This window comes from Cannabis sativa, chromosome 1 (genome assembly GCF_029168945.1).
Source record: "Cannabis sativa cultivar Pink pepper isolate KNU-18-1 chromosome 1, ASM2916894v1, whole genome shotgun sequence".
NCBI lineage: Eukaryota > Viridiplantae > Streptophyta > Magnoliopsida > Rosales > Cannabaceae > Cannabis > Cannabis sativa.
The window spans coordinates 29394361-29418293 of NC_083601.1; the positions used below are offsets into that span (position 1 = coordinate 29394361).

General features: G+C 34.3%; 2 protein-coding genes across 3 annotated transcripts; both read left to right on the plus strand.

Moving 5' to 3' along the window:
• The first annotated feature begins 3150 nt into the window (after window positions 1–3150).
• LOC115705375 (calcium-dependent protein kinase 1) lies at window positions 3151–7354 on the plus strand. Of its 2 annotated transcripts, none has more exons than XM_030632703.2 (8): window positions 3151–3566; window positions 3916–4873; window positions 5049–5192; window positions 5303–5455; window positions 5720–5835; window positions 5930–6097; window positions 6474–6698; window positions 6951–7354. In XM_030632703.2, the coding sequence occupies exons 2-8, from the start codon at window positions 4078–4080 to the stop codon at window positions 7071–7073; spliced, it is 1725 nt and encodes a 574-aa protein (XP_030488563.2). In that variant the 5' UTR covers window positions 3151–3566; window positions 3916–4077; the 3' UTR covers window positions 7074–7354. The 2 variants fall into 2 exon arrangements, with proteins under 2 accessions (XP_030488563.2, XP_030488562.2); XM_030632702.2 differs by having other exon boundaries at window positions 3919–4873.
• A 4459-nt stretch (window positions 7355–11813) lies between these two features.
• On the plus strand, window positions 11814–19914 carry LOC115705380 (nuclear pore complex protein NUP1). Its single transcript, XM_030632711.2, has 9 exons — window positions 11814–12335; window positions 13169–13215; window positions 13869–13984; window positions 14354–14597; window positions 14706–15017; window positions 15103–15195; window positions 15281–16027; window positions 16375–16919; window positions 17741–19914. Exons 1-9 carry the CDS (start codon window positions 12041–12043, stop codon window positions 19452–19454), a joined length of 4113 nt encoding a protein of 1370 aa, XP_030488571.2. The 5' UTR covers window positions 11814–12040; the 3' UTR covers window positions 19455–19914.
• Window positions 19915–23933: the final 4019 nt, after the last annotated feature.

Sequence of the window (23933 nt, forward strand, 5' to 3'; positions counted from 1 at the left end):
AATATTTAAGTGAAACTCAACTTTTACTTATCTTTTTTTTTTTAATTTTTTTTCAACCGATGGAACAATCTCAGCCCATATGATGTAAAAGTGAGAGATTTTTCTATTTAGATAGAAAAATTAAGCATAAAAACTCATTTTTTTTTCTAATTTTACTCATTCATGGTAATACCCATTAAGAGTGCACATATATATATATATTTGTATTATTATTACAATTAACTAAAATATAACAATTGAATGTAAAATAAAAAAAAATTAAAAAAAAAATATTAGTGGTCGGTTTAGGCTGGTTAACCCGACCAAACTGACCAATTTCATTGGACAGATTACTATTTTCTTTTTTTTCTTAATTGGGGGGGGGGGGGGGGTGCACTTAGATTTTTGTAACCCGATCTTTATATTGGGTTGAATAAAATATAGCATAAACCGACCAAACCGACCGACGTACACCCCTAGTCCAAAATGGTATTTGCCCAATAAGAAATTGAGTTTAGAGAAAGTGGTTGGGTCTCGGGTGTAGGTCAAGGTCCGAGTCGAGATTCGAGTTTGAGTTTGGGTCAGGGTTTGAGTTCTGAGTTCGTGTCCGGGTCCATGTTTGGGTTCGAGTTCTAAGTCTGGTTCCAAGTCCACGTCTGGATTTGGGTTCTAAAATATTAATGATAGAAATACAAATAGAGTATTATTAAAAAAAATTATTTAAATAAATTTTGAAAGTGACTTTTTTTTTTCGAGGTACAAATACATCAACATTCAATTCAAATTTATTTACTAAAGTTGAATACCAACTGACCGTCTCCGATGATGACATTGATTTGGCTGGCTCTCAAGACAAATTTGTGGTGGCTTGTCTTCAGTCTCGCGCTCAACTATAAAAATCATTAGTTGAAATGCTCAGAGTTTGGGCAACCCGAGTGCTTTCCGTCATCTTTGGTTGCTTGTCAAAGAGCACTCTCCTCATGTTTCATTTTAAATGGAGACTAAACTCAGTAGTAATATATTTTTTTGTTTTTGCCAAAATTTATATTTTAATAACGGATTTGAAGTCTCTCGAGTAGGCTTAAGTAGAGGTCTTATGTTGTTGTTATGGAAGGATGATGTCGATGTAACTCGTTTCATCTTTAATGCAAATATTTTTGATTGTTACATGACTTTTAATGTGGGATTAAGTTAGCATTTTACTGAACCACTTGAGGCTAACTCAAGTGGCCATAGGTGGGTGTGTGTGTCTTGGAGATCCTGGGTTCGAGTCCCAAGTAAAATATGGTTGTAGTATATAAACGCTTAAATCAAAAAAAAGTTAGCACTTTACTACTTTTTACGACGCACCACAAACACAGCAAATAATGCATACTTGGACTCTTTCGAAACGTTTAAAAAATCTCTCTCCACTGCTACTATGATTAGCCATTAGAGATTTCAACAAGATCTTATCCAACCAAGACAAACAAAGAGGACTTTTAAGGAATAATGCTCAAATGAAACTTTTTCGAACTGTTCTTGATCACTATTCATTTTATAACCATATATTTGGGATCTTTTTACTTGGGCAAAAAGCAAATATTTAATTTACACAATAAAAAAATGATTTGATTGGTGTTTTGTCAATGATCATTGGGCATCAATTTTCCAACCAATTATTACAAATCATCTCGACTGTTTTACTTTGGATCATAGAGCAATCTTGGTAGAATTGCCTTAGACTCATAGATTCAACAAAAACCAAGAAAAATCAAATTTCAAGAATAAAATATATAAAAAATTTAGCAATATTTTCATAAACACCAAAAACTAACAAAAGGTTTACAAAAAGACAAATAGTTGGTTTTCAGTTATTTTCACATTATTAGTAATAAAAATAACATATAAATAATATTATTTTTCTTAAAAAAGTACAAGTAAAAATTCTTAAAAAAATATAAAAAATGTAAAAAAGAAAAAAAAAAGTGCAACTTTAACTACTTTATGTAAAAATTCCAAAATTATATGAAAACATTGTGAAGGAATAACAATAAAAATTTACTAAAATAAGGTAAAAAATATTAAAAGGGAAGAAAGAAGCCGATAATTTAAGCTGTAAAAATATTAAGTGGAAAACAACTACCTTCATTAGACAACAATTTGGTCAACCCATATATAGAGTAATATCTTTTTCAATTGATTTACATGTTTTTTTTTATTATTATTTTATTTTTTATCTTTTATGCTATAAATGCATTATATGATCGTTGTTAGATTATTCGCGAATTTATCAGTATCTTCTCAATCGTATAATATATATTTGACTCGACAATTTTAAAATACATGAGTTCATAAATATTATGAGATTTGTTAAATGAGATTGTTAAGAGATAAAATATTAATCGTGTTAGTAGTTAGTTAGAAATACATCTACTTACAATTGTTAATTAGTTAATTATACTCTACTACTACTCTCACTAATTATGTAACTACTTGTAACAAACTCTCAGTTAATAAAAATTCATAATTCTCCTATTTATATTTTAAAATATGGTATTAGAGTAATCGTTTTCTCTAATTTTTCATTGATCGATTCTTGAATTTTTTTCGACCGATCATGTCATCTTCGTCTATTGCTTTGACTTAGGCAACAACTATCGCTTCAGCTTCGATCACGTTTCTTATTCTTAAATGCTCAAGAATTGTTCCAAACAGATTAATGTGACACATACTACTCTAGCCAATTATTTATTTCATATTACACCAAACTTAACATAGCAGCAAGTATGAGAAATGCTAAAGAGTACTAGTGGTGCCTAACACCCTCTTATGTGTCAATATCGCTATTGGTTCAACTAAGTATCGAGTCCCATATAATTTAATATAATAGCTTTTAAAGAATATCGCTAGCCAATTATTACGCGACATATCGAGAAAGTACTAAGCACCACTGGTGCTAATAGCAATGCTCCAGCAAGTATGTATAGGTCTCATTTCAATTTAATTTTGGAATGAAATATCAATTCCCTTTTCCCTAGTCTTATAATAAATGAACAATTAATTAGTAATAAATCGGCAAAAATATAAAATGAGTAACAAGTTTATTGTTGGGAACTTAGGAGGGTGAATTGGACTAAAAAAAGAAATAAAAAAGACTTTCCAAAATAAAAAAATAAAAAAAAATATTAGGAAATTGGGGAGTAAAAGTGGGCCAATAAAATTGAAAAGGTCAGGGAAGTCTTGCCTGAATCTATCAACCAAGTAGTTCTGTCCAGCTCCGGGATTGAAGTGTCCGACCAAACGCGTTTACTTCGCCAAGTTTCCAAGCACTAAAACTTTTTCCCATTAATTTAATAGAGAGATAGAACCAAAGGAAATATACACACACCCCCACAGTACAGACAAACCTCTCCAAACTCCAAACCCCACTATATCTTTTTCTTTCTCTTTCTTTTACTATTCTTCAAAAAAAAACCAAAACTGCTCAAGACCCATTTTTCCTCTCTCTATTTCTCCATTACCATATACCCTTTTTCTGTTTTCGTTTTTTCTTTTCTTTTATCCATATGGGGTGGCTTTGCTTCTCTTTGATTTGATCAAGCTTGGTGAGCTTTTACTTGATTTGTTTATTTGGTCTACATTTGTTTTTGCTGCCGTTTGTTGACTTTCTCATCTTTGGTACTTATACATGATCTTTTGCATTTTTAACTGACTGGTTCTGGGATCCCAAAAGTTATAAGACGGGTGCTCTTTGCTTAGTGATTGTAGATTAAATCGTTGATAAATATAAGCATTGATATTTCTTTGTTGGGTTTTATTTATTTGTTTTTCATGTCTTGATTTTTATACCAATTTAGGTGTGTAAATCATGGATTTGAACAGAATTGTGCTTGAACTCTTGAAATTTTACTCGTAATTGACCAATTGCTCTCTTCCTTCTTTTTTATCTAATAGCAGTTATGGTTCGTCTTGTAAAGTTTTGAACTTTGGTGTGAAAAGGGGTTTGACTTGAATATGCTGAAGAGTGGATCGTATGTACTGTGTGAAGAGTTTAAATTGGATTAGATCTTGGACTTAAACTAAGATTGTTAAGGAAGAACTAAAGAGTTGGATTAAATGGGGAATACTTGTGTTGGTCCTACCATCAACAAGAATGGATTCTTTCAATCCGTTTCAGCTGCAATGTGGCGGAGCAGATCGCCAGATGACTCTGTTTCAGAACATACTAATGGAGAAAGTGTTCATGATGTGGCATCCAAGGAGCCTGAATCACCTTTGCCAGTCCAAAGCAAACCACCAGAACCTGTGATAATTCCGAAACCTGAACCTGTGAAGGATCCACAATCCCCAAAAGCCGACAAGTCCCCACATATGAAGAGGGTGTCCAGTGCTGGACTTCGAGCTGGTTCGGTGTTGCAAACAAAAACTGGTAAATTAAAAGAGTTCTACACTTTTGGGAAGAAACTAGGCCAAGGGCAATTCGGGACAACATTTCTGTGTGTGGAGAAGGCAACAGGGAAAGAGTATGCTTGCAAATCCATTGCGAAAAGGAAGTTAGTCACAGATGATGATGTGGAAGATGTAAGGAGGGAGATTCAGATAATGCACCATTTGGCTGGGCACCCCAATGTGATATCTATTAAAGGTGCATATGAGGATGCTGTGGCAGTCCATGTTGTGATGGAGTTATGCGCTGGTGGCGAGTTGTTCGACAGGATTATCCAACGCGGGCATTACACAGAGAGGAAAGCTGCTGACCTTACTAGGACTATTGTTGGAGTTTTGGAAGCCTGCCATTCATTGGGGGTTATGCATCGAGACCTTAAGCCTGAGAATTTTCTTTTTGTCAACCAGCAGGAGGATGCACTTCTCAAAACTATTGACTTTGGTTTATCTGTTTTCTTCAAGCCAGGTATATTATTCTAGTACCTATGTGATGTTCAAGACAAAAGTATACGTTTCTAAGATGATATTTTACACTTTACTTTTCAGGCTGTGTGATAGTATAGAGCTAGATCTGTTGCATACTTTTTATGAGAGTTTTAATGAAAAGAAATGTGTTCTTATTTTTAATTTCCCATTTGCAGGAGAGAGATTTAGTGATGTGGTTGGCAGCCCATATTACGTTGCACCAGAAGTCTTGCGCAAGCGGTATGGTCCAGAAGCAGATGTTTGGAGTGCTGGAGTGATTCTTTACATTCTGTTAAGTGGAGTGCCTCCATTTTGGGCTGGTAGGATTTTCAAAGTTGATTTTTCTTGTTAGTCATTTATGTATTTAGTATTGATGTTTCATTTATGTGTCTTTATATGACCTTGTTTCTTTCACCTTGTTTTTGCATAGAAAGTGAGCAAGGGATATTTGAAGAAGTGTTGCATGGTGACCTCGATTTTTCAACAGAACCGTGGCCTAGTATTTCTGAAGGTGCCAAAGATTTAGTGAGGAAAATGCTTATTCGAGACCCTAGGAGGCGGATATCTGCACATGATGTTTTGTGTGAGTTTCTTTCATTGGCTTGTTTTCATAATTACAGGTTTTATTGGTTATCCGATCTTGGCGCATAGATTCCTACGTGTTGTACATTTTACTACTGAAATTTAAGGGTTTGTAATTCTTTTTGAAGAGTGCCAGTTGTTCACTTCAGCTGCTTTATCAATAATTCTTGTCATCATTTTCGGTGTATATAGTATGTTATATTAAGGTGTTTTTAGGCACAACATTCTGTTTGTACTGATAATTTTCTGTTTATATATCTTGCAGGCCATCCCTGGGTTCAAGTTGGTGGTGTGGCTCCTGACAAGCCTCTCGATTCTGCAATATTAAGTCGGTTGAAACAATTCTCTGCAATGAACAAGCTTAAGAAAATGGCTATTAGAGTAAGTCACTGGATGTTTTTGATAAATGAATTGTTATATACCTTAATTAAATGAATAGATGAATTGTAATTATTTTAAAACCCTCATTTGGCAGGTTATTGCAGAGAGCTTATCTGAAGAAGAAATTGCTGGCCTAAAAGAAATGTTCAAAATGATAGACACTGACAACAGTGGTTCAATCACTTTTGAAGAACTTAAGGCTGGTCTGAAAAGATTTGGAGCTAATCTTAAGGAATCCGAAATTTATGATTTAATGCAAGCAGTAAGTTCCTATACATATAAAGATGATTTTGTGCACCTAAACTATTAGAAAAATGGATATCCTTGCTCTTTTTATTAAGATGCCAAATAAAGAGGCTGAAAAAACTGAGCTTTTCTCAGAGCTAAAAGTAAGTATATTAAAAGATGATTCTAAACCTAAACTATTGAGAAGCTCTCCTTTTGATATCCTACACTTAAGAATATATCGTTTAGGGTAAGCAATCTAAGTAAGTATATTACTTGCCTTTTAATTTGATATTCTCTTCTTTAATTATGGTGAGCTCTCAAGGATATGATAGATAAATATTTCATTCATATATTGTTTGGAGAATATTACATTGGATATTCTTAGTTTAACTTTACTTCCTGAATTGCAGGCAGATGTAGATAACAGTGGAACAATTGATTACGGAGAGTTTGTAGCAGCCACTTTGCATTTAAACAAAATTGAGAGAGAAGATCATTTGTTTGCGGCATTTTCCTACTTTGATAAAGACGGAAGTGGCTACATTACTCAAGATGAGCTTCAACATGCTTGCGAGGAGTTTGGGGTAGAGGACGTCCGCCTAGAAGAGATGATGCAAGAAGTTGATCAGGATAATGTAAGTATTTAACTGATGATTATACTATTACTGCACTAATTGAATGGCTATAAATTAAAATTCAGAGATTTAAATTGGTTCCGTGGTTGAATTTACCTTAAACATCTTAGTCTCTACTCAAATGAAGCATGCACTCTCTTAAGGCTTGCATTGTTTTCTGCAATTTATGGTTTTTAATTCGATATGGCTTTCATTTCAGTTCGTTTCACATCCAAAACCTCACTGTTTCTCCCATGTTTTATTTTCGTGCAGGATGGACGCATAGATTATAACGAGTTTGTGGCCATGATGCAGAAAGGAACTATTGGTGGCCCTGCTAAGAAGGGCCTACAAAATTCCTTCAGCATTGCTTTTAGAGAGGGTCGCAAACTTTAGTTACGTAATTGGCAACAAGGTTCTTATTTCTTTCTTCCTTTGTATTTTTTTTTTTTTGATATTTTTTTTATAAGAGTTTCTTGAGAGATCAAGATTGTACAGTAAGAAGCTTAAATGCTGGCCTAAGGTATAGCCGGGGCTCATTTATGCTCTTCTTTGAATTCATGGAGATCTCTTTTGTGTTTGCAATGACCTTTGCAGCCATACTATATTTTGTACACAATGAGAGAAAAAAAATGATTTCTTTACCTTTTACTTTAATTTATGAAACTCATTGAAAATATATTATGCTCTTCTCTTCACAGAACCTACATTTTATCAACAACCCAATTTTCTAAACGAATTGGTTTCTGAGTTTCTTCCTTTGGTTTTGTATCATTTTCTCTTCATTCTTTACTATTCTTCTCATAATTGTTTCTTGGAATCAAAGTGGATGAAAGTATTTTTCACATAATTTTGTTGTGTTTCAGTGACAACTATTCTGCCTCTTAAAAAAAGAAATTTGCTAATACGATGAAAGAAGTAATAATTATTTATTAGATTACAAATTTGTTAATTGAAATGAAGTCTGTTTGTGTCATTTCTCTCATTAAAATTTTATATTTAATCATAGTACACATCTTTTGAAATGGATTTTGGATTGTCATCTTTTCATTAAAAAATTAAATAAGTTATGATATGTAGATTTTATATAATGTACTCTAGTCTTAGTTTTAATGATTAATGCCCCTCCAATCAATTCAATTATTTTGTTGAATGTTTGATCGCTATGTGGACGAACCTGATACGACTTATGGTTCAAATTGTCCAGGATTATGGAGTTCTATCTTAAAATTAATTAGTTATAAATGGAGTAGTTTATATTTTATATATGGCTCGTTTGGAATTCCGTATTAGGTCGTATTGTATTGTATTTTATGTAAAATTATATGTGGTATTAACTTTTATGAACACTTAAATATATAATATTTTAATACACTTAAATATATAATATTTTAATATAAATTAAAGTTTAAAATAGTATTATATAAAAATATGATATATAATTCAATTCAATATAATACAATACAACTTCAGACGTTCCAAACGAGCCTATAGTTTAATATTTTACTATTTATTTCATGTCACAAATAGTCAAGTGGTTTGTTCTTTTAAAATCTTACGTTGGGGTAATCTCCTTGTACTTAAATAACAATGGTTATAGTTTCGTGAGATTCTAATATTGTGCAGAGGTCTTTTCAATATCTTGAAAATCTCAAATAATATTAGATATATAAATTAATTGTGTTTTTCTATCAAATATGTTAAAATTTTGTTTGTTAAAAGAAAAAAGAATCAAGTCTTTCAACTTTTCTTTACATTGGATTCAGTTCATTCCAATCATATTGTGAAACAGAAGAGAAGAAGTAGGTCCACCGGTTAATACTCGAGTTCAGTATATAAAGTGAGGTTTTTTATGTAGTTTAGTTAAAATACAAGTGAAAGCACAAAACAATAGAAGAAAGTGATTGTTTTGCACCTATTCCACTCCATTAGCATTGGAGTATTTGGACCCTTTCTTCTCATCATATGGTCTCCTTTCCATCCAACAAAATATAATCTTATACTATATTGTGTTAGGGTATAATAATATGAGAAATTTGCAGCATTACCATTCGAAAAATAGCATCAACGATACTTAAGTTCGTTAGTCGTAATTTTAATTGATTTATTAATTGTTAGTTTTTTAATTGGTCTAAATTATAATTTAATTAAAAATAATTTTAAAAATGTATTTTTTTTTTATCTTATTCTTTTCGTTCACTCTAGTCTAACCTGCCATATAAATATAGTTGATATTTTATTTTTTTAATTTTTTTCAAAAGAAAAATAACAATGTAAAATATAATATGGATAAAAATATGTATATTTCTTCACCTTGCAATGAATTGAAATAATCTTTCTTCTTATTTTCAAATGAAAAAATTATTCCCCAAAATAGTAAAAAAAATATTCTATTAAAATACAATAAATAAAAAAAATAAAAATGAATGAAACATCATTTATTTTTATTTCATTACTCTCATCGAAACACACTCTTATCTTTATATATTAAAAGTGCCTATCTAACGGCATTTCTTGGTTTAACAGAATGTACTTAAAAGTAAAAGAATATTCTGTTAAATTTAACTTTGATCTCACGTTAATAAATAAACCCAATAAAAACGGCATTTCTTGGTTTAACAGAATATACTTAAAAGTAAAAGAATATTCATCTCACGTTAATAAATAAACCCAATAAAAAATTAAACAATCTTTTAAATATTAATAATTTCTTTTTAAATTAAAAAAATCATCTTAGCCACATATATCTCTAACAAACCAGAATATTAATAATTTTTTTTTATTTTTTAAAAAAGGAAAATCTTTATATATTAAAGTTAACCTCACGTTATCTAATGTTTTCTCTGGATAAGCATAAGAAGCAGAAATACCACTTCTATCTTTGTGTGATTGCAGATATACCACTTATGTCATTGACCCACTTTTTAGCTTTATAAATGGAGATGTTCATATAATATTAACACTTTACAGAATATTTATAGATATAAACTTACATTACAATGCTATGTTAAAAAAAGAACTAAATAGAATAATCTACTACTCCAATAATAAATTTATTTACAATTTTATAATTACACTAATATTATTTTTAATATATTATTAAATAATATTTCAAATATAAATATTTAATTTTTTCAAACAAAAAATTTGTAATCTTTAAAAATAAAATACATTCACAATCTTAAAAAGACCAAAATCTTAAATAAAACTAGCAATACGTGGTTCGGCACGTACATTCACCTAGTATATATATATATATATATATTTGCAAATTAGCTAAAAGTATAGTTTGCAACTCAAAAGGAAGAAGCCACCCTCCTACTATAACTACGACCTAGTAATAAATAAGCAGTGATTGTGTTACTATATCGTTAGATAAAAATAAATGAAGCATGAATAAGCATTTTGCTATCTCAAATAATTAAACTAAAAGAATAGGTCATTTGTAACACACCACAAGCTACATTGACTAACACTTGACAATCCGATTCAATCACTACATTTAAATTTTACGTATCCAGCTCAAAATCTCAGTTGAAGAAGCATGTAACATAGCTGTTAATAGTTTGCTGTTGAATTTTTGGCTATAAACTTTAATTAATGTTTTAATTTATAAATTTGTTGAATTATTTGATGGTACATGTAAATGGCCTCCACCATATTGTACTACACTGAATTTGTGATGAGGTTTGAGGTCTTACTCAATTTAGTACGGTCTAATAAAATAATAAAAAATTGTACCACTATATCCTTAACAATATATTATTATTTTTTAGTTTTGCATAATGGACAATATAGTATTTAAATCTAAGAAAATATATTTACACTAGTAGAGATGGTCTAATTAACAACATTAAGAGGTGTAATTGTAAGATTGTTTATCAATAAGCATAGTAATGGGTTATCCCACAATAATAATACATAGTATACTTAATATTTTTTTTATTATATATTAAATAAAAATATATAGAGCCTAAATCAAAATGCACTGTTAATAATGCCAAAAAAGAAATAAAATAATAAGCAACTTCTTGTATTTCTAGACATAAGATAAAGTGCCACCTTAATATTAATTTCATTATTTTAGTTATTATAGAAACTATTTTCTTAATTTTTTTTTTAAAAGAAAGTTTTTTTTGCACCATTTTTTTAAAAGAAAGTTAAGGGCGCGTTTGGAAAGCCACCTGGGAATTGGAATTGAATGTAATTGGAGATAATTACATAGTTTGAAGTGTTTGTGTGGCCATGTAATTACATAGTAACTGTGTAATTAGAGGTAATTGGGAGGCCTCAATTACTCTCTCCAATTCTCATACCCCCCATGAGAATTGGGTGTAGTTACACAATGTAATTACATACCAAAAATAAATTCAAATTATTTTAATTAATTGATATGATGTTTAATTATTTTTAATGTATTGACTTTCCCTTTTTCTATCAATCATCAAAAAACAAGGTTGGATTGTATTAGCATGTTGTGTACTTCACAACTTTATTCGCAAGTGGAATTGGGATGATGAATTTTTCGAAGAGGACATGGAAAATGAAATAGGAAATTGTGAAAGTTTGAACAATATTGATTTTGATTCAGATTCAGATGAAGAACTTGGTGACGGGCCAACAGATGATGACAAGCAATATATGTTTAATTTTAGAGATACAATAGCTCAAAATATATGGAACGCAAGAGCAATTAGATAGTCTTAAAAAAAATTATTTAAAATATTTGCTACTAAATTGTTATAGTTTTGACTTTATTTTATGAAGAGGTTATTATTTATTTATATATTATTAATTGATGAAATTTACTTTTAAATATTATAATATTAATTTATTGCGTAATTACTAACTATCATGTCAAACATGATATTAGGAATTCACATTTAATTACCACTTGACATCCAAACACACCTTGTAATTACTATACAGTGTAATTACTACTCTAGTAATTATACTGCATAGTAATTACACAGCTGTTTCTAAACAGACCCTAAATGGGACAAAATGTTAAAAAGTATTTTATTTGGTTTCACCTAACTAATTAATATACTTTAGAAATTTTTTAGAAAAATATATATTTTTGAAACTGATAGATTTTTAATTTTTAATTTTGAGCAAAGGTAGAACATGATATTGAGAATATTTTCTTTTGTCTCACCCCACATTCGCACTTGTTTTGTTTTTTCATTTTCATTTCCAAATATTTTATTATTATATTTTTCATTTCCCCCCTTCTCTTTCTGTAATTAAAAACCCTAATTTTGTTATTGCCGCACTTTCTCTCTCTCTCTGCACCGTTTTCTCTCTCTACCCCTCGGAACTCAAACCCTAAAGCTTTCAAATTTGCTATCTTTATCACTCTCATGGCGACGGGGCGGGAGCAGCAGCAGCAGCAACCGTACGAAGGCGGAGGATTAGGGGCAGGAGGTAAGTTTCGGAAGAAGCCTTTTAGGAAGACCACTCATTCGACGCCATACGATCGCCCTCCCACGGTGTTTCGTAACCCTAACAATGGAGGAGGTTGGCTCTCGAAGCTCGTCGATCCGGCTCACCGCCTCATTAGTTCTAGCGCCCACCGCCTTTTCTCCACTGTTTTCAGAAAACGCATTACTCAGCCGCAGCCGCAGCCTCAGCCTCCATCATCCCCGTTACGGCCAGGTTATTTATTTATATTTCTTTATGTGGGTAATGTAATCTTGAGCGGTGTGTGTGTTTGTCGATATCTTTGTTGGTGATTTTAGGGTTTAATTCGAGATTAGGGTTTTGGGGATTTTTGGTCTAACAGATGGGTGGTTGTAGAAAGATGATTCTTTCTTGACGGATTGGCTTACCTTTACATTAATATATTGTTAAAACAAAAAAAAGAAAAACACTTTACATTAATATGTTGCGGAAGTAGGCTGATTAAATTGAGCCAAATCTGTTTGGCGATACAATTGTAGGAGCTAAGTCTTTTGCTCAGGAGAACTGCATTTTTAATTATTATCAAATGCCAATTATGTATGAAATTATATTGGTAGTAAAAAATTTAGAAAATTTGTTCGTGAAGTCAAAATACTTTGATTTGTTCGGTTGTAATTTTTCAACTGGCTTTGTAGTAAATTAAAGTTTATTGCTGCCTGACTCAAGAGGAATGGGTCAAATGTCAAATGGTTTGGAATATGGTTTGCTCGCACAAGTTTTGAGGTTTGAGTTTGTAGAGTTAGGTGTGGGGAGCCTAGTTTAGAGAAAAGAAAGTTTACGCACTTCACAAATCTACAGCCAGGCTATTGTCTAATTACCATCTTGAATAGCAAGTAGCAAGATTTTTTGCATTCACAGTAATTTTCATATAAAAATTACTTTATTCACATTCTTCGCATTCTGCTTAGTGCTTGTGTCCAAGTTATTCCTCTTTTAGCAGTAGAGTTTGCTGCAGGCATAATTTTGCGTGCTTGGATTAGTCACTGATTTCTAACCACTTTCTATTTACTTTAAACGAAATTATACAGAGGCAAACTGTGAAGCACGGAATACGCATCAAGAAACGGTTGCCACAGTAAGTTTGAATACTTCTGCAATTTGTTAACATCTATAGTTATGCATATGTGAAATTTCTATAATCTAAACAAAGCAGTATAGTAAGTATGCCTATGAAGTTCAGTTAGTTTATATTCCATTATTTGGGTATGTTTTTTCTTCACTTAAGCTTAGGTTAGGTAGGTCCAGCATTTTCTTTAGCCTTTTGTATGTTCAAATTACCATTCTTAGCATGGTATTTTCATTTATTTTATCTAGTGCTTATTGAGTTAGGTCTGAGTCAGAGACAGGACTTAAGAAAAGGGGCAGAACTATCTTGAAAGCTCTTTATTGATTATCTGTTTGAAATCGTGACTTGAGAGTACGTTTCTCTTGAGACTTGAGAGGATGTGGTCTTGATATGTTTTCTTATTTGCTTTCTTACTAGTAAACAGAACATTCTGTAAGATGTTTATAGAAAGTTGTTCCAAAATAACGTGAGCATATTATTAAGTTTGTTTTCTCATTTCATCTCCTGGTCAGTGACAAGTTTTAAAAGACTTCTTGTTTCATATCATTAGACACTTTACTGTAATTTACTCAAGACATCAGACTTCTGGGTAATCTCATTTTGATTATTGTTTTGATTAGTTTTTGTTCATATTCTGTTTTTTTTTTTTCAATTGAGAACAGGATTCTTCTGGAGCACAAAAAGGAGCCATTGACCAAAGCGATGGACCAAGTAATAACTCTAGTAGAGAGGAGTTGACTGAGCTTGAGCAAATTCTACAGCAAAAAACCTTTACCAGGCAAGTTTGTTGTGTTGTGTTCTGTGGCACACATTTACTTTTTTATTTTCCTCTTATTAAATTAATAAATTTTTAAAATTGTTGTTACTATTGTGCTGAATGTACTGTTTTTTTACCTTGTACAATACAGCCTCACTTGACGACACCTTTGATATTATCAATTTATTAGTAGAGTTTAATGTTGTGACTACTTATCTTTATTGTTTCTTTTATTATACTATTGCATGCCTTGGTTAACAGTATGTCTTGTTGTTAGGATATTGTTATTGCCTCCTTTTCCACTACCACGAGTGCTTATTTTTGTATTTATTTTCACTTGAACTGACCTTATTGTGATGTTGACGTCATTAAATGTTAATTGCCATGCAGATCTGAGATTGATCATCTGACAGCTCTACTACATTCAAGAACTGTTGGTTTGGCAGTTGAAAATAAGGAGAAAAAGCCAGAAGTGATTCCTTTGAAAGAAGTGGGATCTGCTGATAGACAGGAGGCATTTACTACAACTTCTGTCCGAGGAAATATGATAGAGAGCGAGGGATTGCCAAAAACTGCGTTGCTCGAAAATATGACAGGAAGCCAGTTTGTTTCAACTCCTGTTGTCAATTCAACTGTATGATAATTAAATTATGTTTAATTTTTTCTTTTGTGCAATTTAGAAAACATCTAAATTTATTTTTTTACATCACCCTTATTGCGTTAGATGTAATAATGTTGACAGGTCCTTGAAGGGGATGCTACTTCTCCTACTGATGTGGTAGAGCTTGCAAAGTCTTACATGCATAAAAGGCCAATATCTCCATTAATGTCAGGATTTCAAAGTCAAGCAGGAAAGGAGAATTCATCTGCTATGTACACCCGTAATCTAACTTCTCCTTTGAAATTACCTGTTACACCGCTTGTCCCAAGAACTTCAGGCCATGTTGAAGCTCGGGAAAATGGTTTTATAACCCCAAGGTCTAGAGGAAGATCTGCTATTTATAGTATGGCCCGGACGCCTTATTCTCGGATTTATCAGACCACTAGCCTCAAGGTTAGTATATTTTTTGTAAATATTGTTTTTGAAATTTACAAATACTTGTGATTGAGGACCTTACACCAGTCTGTTTGCATACCAGAATGTCGAGAATGCAGTTGATGTTTATACTGGTCCGTCATCATCTTCTCAAGTTGCTCCTGATCAAAATCTGCTTTCTAGATCCAAACAGGGGGTACCATTTCTTGACTTAATTACGATTATGTCTTTTGTTTACAGTTTTAAGAAGATACTTATTTTTTAAATTAAATTCTATGCAGTCTTCAAAACGCAGAAGTTCAGTTTTGGACAATGACATTGGATCCTATGGTGCTATACGTAAAATTCGTCAGAAGCCAAACCTTTTATCTCCAAGAGGCTTGAGTTTACCTGTCTCCGGTAGCCCTTTTGGTTCAGCTGGAAGTCAAAACTCATCATCTTCAGCACTGAAGCCATCATTTGGTGAACCTAGGCGTAACTTCTTTAAACCATCAACTGATAATGGGGAAAATGTTGTGTCTAATACAACTGTTCCCTTTAAATCCAGTGAGATGGCCTCAAAAATATTGCAGCAAATTGATAAGTTGGTCTCACCTAAGGAAAAATCATCTCAGTCCAAGGTACATGCTTCAATGGATAAATTACCTAGTAAACTGTCACCATCTATGCTACGTGGACAGGCTTTGAAAAGCCTTGATGATGTAGACTCATCAAAAATTTTCAGTGATATCCAAAATAACAAGTCTTTGGATAATTCACATGATATGAGAATACCTGATGCTCAGGAGTTTACTTCTCAAAGGCTAGACAAGGCTAAAGAAAATGGTTTTAAGCATGATTTTCCTTATGGCCAATCCACTTCTAAAATGAATGATAGAGATTGTACTGCCTCAGAAGTTAATGGTGCAAATTCTATTGTGCCTAGAAAAGATTCTGTGCCTAGTAGTGTAACTTCAGTACCTGCTGCATTAAACTCCGCTGCATATCCTCAACATAAGAGAAAGACATTTCGGATGAGTGCCCATGAGGTATTATCTTATTTATACTTTATTTGATTCTTGGTATTTAATCTTTTATTAGAAAAAATCTGTGTTTTTCCCCCTACTTTGTGGTTTGCTCCCATAGTTTTTGAGGTTCGAGTTTCTCTCAGAAACCTACAAAGCAATCACTATAGTAATCAGTCCCCCAAATATTATAGGGTTAACCAAGGAGCCTAGTTGCAAGCGTATATATACTCGCCAATTTTTACTATGGCTCCTTTTCTTTATCAACCACATGCTTATAATATGGATTGCATTTTTCTTGTGCTACGCATGTACATTTTTACCTTTAAATGGCTTAAAGTTTTATTGAACTTTATGAATACTTTTTGCAGGATTTTGTTGACTTGGATGATGATATCCATTCGAATGGGTGTACATCTAATTCATTGGGTGAGGGTAGAGTAAAGGAGAATTCCTCTTTGATAGAGAGGACAAGCATTGCAACTGAAGATGCTATACCTGAGAAAACTTCAGCTTTGACTGAAAGTAAACCTGCAGGACCTGAATTTAATAAGAAAACTGATAAAGGAACTCTTGCTGGGTCTATGACTGCTGAAAAGAGTGCCAACATTGTGCTCCCAAGTACATCTCCCTGCACAACAGCCCCACCTACTGATTCTAAAGCTGTACCATTCTTAATAACTGATAGTGCTACTCCGCTGATGGAATCAAACGTTTCTACTTCCATGTTTAACTTTGGGGGTAAGATTGCATCATCAAGAGATACAGACGCTGCCGCTCCATCCTTCAACTTTGGCCTCAAAAGTGCTGATAAAGTTTCAAATTCACCATTTTTGTTTTCCTCATCTTCTGCGAGTGGATCTGAGAATGTTAACTTTGGTGTTGCTTTAGACTCAAAGCCTGCAACCTCAAGCAAGTAAGTATTGTTTTTTATTAAAATGATGTTGTTTTTATATTTATGAATGTGGCTTTTGTTTTCAAGAGGGGGTAGCTGAATGATCTGACATGTAGTCTGCTTTGACTATGATTGAGGTTCCAGTCCTTTTGGACACCTACACAGTAATTGCTATAGTTTTATGATTCACGAATATTGTAGGTAGGGATAGTTGGGGAACCTAGATTTGAATTAATAAATTTGTTGGTTGTCTCTTTGGGGCTTTCTATGATTTTCTGTCTGCATGAATGTGACCGTATTTTACTTAGTAGTGTTGTTTTGAGAGACTCTAATTATGTCTCAGAACCTGCAACGTCAAAATTTATGGATAGAAGTTATATTTGTTGTGATAAACGTTGCACCAGTCATTCTTTAACAACAACTTCTGTTTGTAGGCCTTTTCCCTGTATTTCTTGTTTTGTTTGCCATGTTTTTAAAACTGTTGGTCGTTGCAAACGGACTTGTGCTGTGTACAAGGTGTAGACTTTTACCCCTTTTTCTTTTCTTGCTGGGTGGTTGAATTGCTATATAGTCTAGACAGTTGATCCAATGCCAATGCATGATGCAGAAATTTGGGTGTGAAATGAATTTGTGAGATCGTAAGATGTGAAATGTTTGATTCACATGTAATAGCTAGTAGGGTCCAACTTCTTGAGACTTAATTAGAAGATGGAGGAGTGATTTTTTTTCTTTTTTATTCTTTGCCATCTCATTTTATTCCCCTGATTGAGTTTGGGACTGCTGAATTATTATGTGATTTTGAAATTGTTCTGAACATTTTATGTTTGCTTATCTCTTTACAGCTTGTCCACAACAGCAACCGGTGCAATAGATTCTGTTCCAATGTCACCTGAAGCAGATAAGAATAATTCAAATGTAGGAGTTTCTTTTAGGACACCTGAGACTGCACTTCCATCTGCAGCTTCATCATCAAGTGCAAATATATTTGCCTTTGGAACAACACCCAGGGATGGTCTTAATAATGGATTTTCTGCTTCGATATCTTCTACTCCTGTAGTTTCCAGTACAAGTCAAAACACATCAAATGGATCACTTTTTGGAAATAGTACTAGCAATGTTCCCACTCCAAGCACCACTACATTTGGCACTGGCAGTGGCAGTCTCTCCACCTCAACACCAGCTCCAGCAGTACCTGTATCTCCTTTTGGGTCATCAAAGGCTTCATCCTTAGTTGCACCAGTTACAGAAAATTCTTCAGTACCTGCTCCATCTGTATTTAAATTTGGATCATCTACTGACTCAACTGCAGTTGCACCAGCCTCTGAAACTTCTTCAATACCAGTTTCCCCTGCAACTAAATTTGGCTATACATCAACTGGAGTTGCACAAGTTTCAGAAACCTCTTCTGTACCAGCTGCATCTGTATTTAAATTTTCTACAGCCTCACCTGCAGCTCCACCAGTTTCTGGATCTTCTTTTGATGTCACTCGTGGGGCCATTAAGACAGAGCAGGTTTCATCTGTTGGTAATGAGAGCAGTGCAGGTGTTGGTGCCACACCTTCTACCAATGCAAGCTCTGGGAGTACACTCTTTGGGATTTCTGCTGCTGCCACCTCTTCAACTTCTACCACCCAATCTCTGGGTCTTTCTTTTGGTGCTGGGATTTCATCAGTGCCCAGTTCTCAGGCTTCCCCTACCGGGACTGGACTTGCAACATTTTCTCAGAGCAATCCTTTCCAATTTGGTTCTTCTTCAGGATCCTCCCCAATATTTGGGCTATCTGGAAGTACCACTTTCTCTTCTGGCAGTTCTCCTTTCGGCTCAACAACTTCTATTAAACCATTTAGTTCAGGAAGTACTCCTGGACTTGGTTCTTCTTCGTCTGAAGCCAACTTGGTTAGCTCCAGCAGTACCAGTACACCTAGTGTGTTTGGTTCCAGTTGGCAACCTTCAAAATCTCCACCTGTATTCAATTTCAACTCTACTCCAAGCACATTTGCCTTTGGAGCAACTTCAGCTGCTAGCACTACCACAAACAGTTCACCGTCTATATTTGGAGCATCAACGCCTGCTGCCACCAATGGTGCGCCTGGCATGTTTGCATCATCTAATGGTGCATCCTCAAGTTCTCCTTTCTTATTTAATTCCTCTTCAGGTCCTGCATCGACACAGACTGTTTTTGGAAATGCCAGTCCTACATTTGCTTTTGGTGCTTCGGCAGGTCACAATGATCAAATGAGTATGGAAGACAGCATGGCCGAGGACACTGTTCAGGCATCAGCTCCTGCAGTCCCAGGATTTGGGCAACAAAATGTTACCCCAGCTCCTTCGGCCTTTGCATTTGCTTCAGCGCCAGCTCCCTCAGTTGTTAATCCGTTTCAATTTGGGGGCCAACCAAATCCGTCTAACCCACAGAACCCTTCTCCATTTCAGGCTCCTGGTAATCTAGGTCTAATGGCTGATGGAAGCAACTTCTCGCTGGGTAGCGGGGGCAGTGGAGTTGACAAGTCCAACAGAAAATATATAAAAGTTAAAAGCAAGCAACGGAAGAAGTGAAAAGATTATGTCTATTTTGTTCTCCTATTGAAGCTCTTAGGAAAATTGCAATTGGCAAATAAATGTTTCTGTACAAGATCAGGGAGCAGAAGGTTGCTGGGTTGGCTGGTCCTCTTAAAACGTTGTGATAAGGATCATCAACCCCTTAAAAGTTCAGAACGGAACAGCTGAAAATCTGCTTTGGAAAATTTTTAGTCTTTTTTCATTTGTTCTATTTTTGGGTTGTAAGGGAAAATTATGGTCGCAATGCAGGCATAAGTTGTCACAATTTTGTATCATTTGTAGCCTTAAGGACGATTATGTTTCTGTTGCTTTGTACTTTGTAGTGCAAGTAGATCAAGTTATTCCTGTTTGGGCAATTGTACTATTAGACTCTTCTCTCTTATTAAGTGTACTCTGTATTTGTAACATAAAAGTAATTGGTATGCGTATTTGTTAATGAAAAGAGTCTTTTGCTCAACACACTTTGAATATGCAATATGCATTCCTCTTTTTTACTTTTGTATTTTGTACCGTTTATTGATATAGAGGCATTTTTTGACAAAACCATTGAAAGCAATTTAATATAATTGCCTCTATTAACATTATGTAATATATTTGTAAAATACTTTTGTCACATCATATATGTTTGTAATGATATGTGTTCACACATAATTTACGTAATTTCACCTAATTATTTTTATTTAAGATGAGTTCTATTTATTAAAATGACTTACCACTATTCTAAACACAAATACTCTTATGATTTATATAATTTGAGTGGGGTACTTGTGATTTAAGTTTATTTTTGGATAATTAAAGAGGTGTTTTGGTAAAGTTTCATATTGTTGTAATATGGCCTAGAAACTAAGACTTGGCAGAATATTCTTTAAGTTTTTTAACTGCTTTACCGGTTTTATGGTTAAGTTAGTTAGGTTGGTTTGTCTATAAATAGACTCAACTAACTCTTAGCTTACGTGTGGTTGACATTTCAATTTACAGAAATAATAGAGAGAGAGAGAGAGAGAGGCTGTGAGATTGTTGAGGACTGGTGTTGAGAAACCAGTTCCTGGTGTGCTCAGTTTTGAGTTCAATTCCTCTCACTCATTCTCTAGTTTGAATCACCAATTGATGTACAATGTATTCTTTGCATACATGTTTAATGGAAAGTAGTCTAATGGCTAAATCTTGATTTCATTCTCTCTTGTTTAATTCAGTTTCTTTTACTGTTTTTACTTACAATCTTTGTGTGTTGAGTTTTTGCCAATCTGTCATAGACTTAGATTAATCAGATTGTTCTTGATATTTGGACATTGTGATCGGTTTGATCACATCAAATGGTATCAGAGCTTAGGTTCAATCAAGAAGATCAAGAAGTGTTTGGTTAAAGTCTTACTGCAGCAAGATTGAAATCAAGAAATGGCATCAACTAAGTATGAGGTTGACAAGTTTACAGGAGCCAATGACTTCAGCCTTTGGAGAATCAAGATGAGAGCCTTGTTGGTTCATCAAGGCATTGTTGAAGCCATTAATGTGGATGCATTGAAAGCAATTGAAGATGTGAAGAAGAAACAAGAAATCGAGACCAAGGCACACTCTGTAATTCTACTCAGTCTAGGAGATGAAGTGCTGAGAGAAGTTGCAGATGAGGAGAAGGCTCTTGGACTGTGGGAAAAGCTTGCTACGATCTACATGAAGAAGTCCCTTGCAAACAAGCTGTACTTGAAGAAGAAACTGTACACCTTGAGGATGGAAGATGGCAAGGAGCTTAGAAGACACCTAGATGACTTTAACAAGATTGTTCTTGACTTGAACAATATTGGTGTGAAGCTAGATGAAGAGGACCAAGCTATAATCCTACTGAGTTCTTTGCCAAAATTGTATGAACACTTTGTTGATACAATTCTTTATGGCAAAGATACTCTTACTATATCTGAGGTGAAAGCAGCCTTGAATTCTAAGGAAATTCAAAGCAAATCAGATGACAAGACAGAGCACAATGGAGAAGGTCTATTTGTTAAAGGAAGACATGACAAGAAAGGACACAAGAACTACAAACATGGTGGTGATCGAGGGAACCAGAAAGCAAAGACAGGTTCAAGAAACACAACTGACAAGAAGTGTTTCTATTGCAAGAAAGAAGGACATTTCAGAGATGAATGCCTTGCTTTGAAGAACAAACTGAAGAAAGAAAAGAACAAAGAAAAGGGACAAGCTGATGTTGCTGATGGTTATGACTCAGCTGGTGTTCTGGTGGTGTCAAACACTGCATTACGGACAAGAATGGATACTCGATTGGTTGTTCTTTTCACATGTGTCCTTGTGAAGAAATGTTCTCGCAATCTTGAGAAGAAAACGAAGTCTTTGTTTATTTGGGTGACAACAAGGCATGCACAATTCAAGGGACTGGATCTATTGTGATGCAGATGAATGATGGTGCTCAAAGAATCATCACTGATGTCAGGTATGTTCCTGAACTCAAGAGGAATCTCTTGTCAATTGGTGTTTTAGCCTCAAAAGGATGTAAAATCAAAATTGATGAAAACTCACTTAGTGTAATTAAAGGTTCCACTACTGTAATGAAAGGAATATATAGAAATGGCTTGTATTTTCTTAATGGAAAATCAGTTACTGGCCTAGCTTCAAATGTTACAGGTACAGGTGATGATGACTTGACAAGAATGTGGCATTTGAGACTGGGACATGTGAGTGAAAGAGGCTTGATGGAATTGAAGAAGCAAGGAATTCTCAATCGAAAGGTGTCATGCAAGATGGATTTCTGTGAGGAGTGCATATATGGCAAAAGCTGCAGACAGAAGTTCACACCAGCAAAGCACACAACCAAAGAACAGTTGGCTTATGTGCACTCAGATCTTTGGGGCCCTTCAAGAATTCCTACACTTGGTGGTGCTTACTATTTCATGAGTATCATTGATGATTACTCAAGAAAGGTGTGGGTTTATCTCTTGAAAACCAAAGATGAGGCTTTCAACACATTTGTCAATTGGAGAAAACTCCTTGAGAATCAAACTGGTAAGAAACTCAAGAAGATTAGGACAGATAATGGATGGGAATTCTGCTCAAACCAGTTCAAGGAGTTGCGGCAAAGAAGGATGGCAGGGCACTTGACGATTAGAGACACTCCTCAACAAAATGGTCTGGCAGAGAGGATGAATAGGACACTGCTTGAAAGGGTTAGATGCATGCTTAAAGGAGCTGGTTTAGAAAGAAAATTCTGGGGTGAAGCTCTGAACACAGCATGCTATCTAATAAATAGATGCCCCTCCACTGGTATCAATTTCATGACACCACAAGAAAAGTGGACTGGAGAAGCTCAAACCTATGACCATCTAAAGGTTTTTGGGTGCACTGCTTATGCTCATGTAAGGCAAGACAAACTGAAGCCTAGGGCAGTGAAATGTATGTTTTTGGGATATCCTGAAGGTGTTAAGGGATATAAACTTTGGTGTCTTGAATCAGGATTCAAAAAGTGCATCATCAGCAGAGATGTCACTTTCAGAGAAGAAGAAATGGCCATGAAACCATTACCAAATCCAACACTGCAGACTGAAGAGCCATATAGCAGAGTCAATCTTGAGGTGGATCGGTCACTATGCACAGACAAAGACTCAGAAGCAGATGAGAATCAAGCTCAAGAGATTGAAGAACAATCTCATGAAACACAAGGAGAGCTTGATGATTACCTCTTGGCCAGAGACAGGGAAAGAAGAGACATCAGACCTCCTTCAAGACTTGGTTATGCAGATTTCTCTGCATTTGCACTATTTCTTTGCCCGATGAACTCGAAAACTCTGAACCCACTACATACAAGGAGGCACTGAAATGCAAAAACAGGGAACACTGGTTGAGGGCAATCAATGAAGAGAAAGTGTCATTGATCAGAAACAAAACATGGTCTGTTGTGAACAGACCACCAGGGCAAAGATTGATCGATAGTAAGTGGCTGTTTAGACAGAAAGAGGGAGTTAATGAAAATTCAGTAAGATTCAAGGCAAGGCTTGTGGCAAAAGGATTTACTCAGAGAGAATGTGTTGATTTCAATGATATATTTGCACCTGTGGTGAAACAAGCTTCCATTAGAGCCATTATGGCAAAAGCTGCTGCTCAAGATCTAGAAATAGATCAAATGGATGTGAGGACAGCTTTCTTACATGGCACTTTGGATGAGAAAATCTACATGAAGCAACCTGAGGGATTTGACAATGGTAATCCTAACCAGGTATGCTTGCTACACAAATCCCTCTATGGCCTAAAGCAAGCACCTAGACAATGGAATATCAGATTTGACAAGTTCATGTCAAGAATAAAATTCACCAAGAGCAAATATGATCCATGTGTTTATTTTGACAAGGAAACCTACCTTCTATTGTATGTTGATGACATGCTAATAGTAGGCAAGGACAAACACAAAATCAGTGAGTTAAAGTGCCAACTCAAAGGTGAATTTGAGATGAAGGATATGGGAGAAGCCAAGAAAAT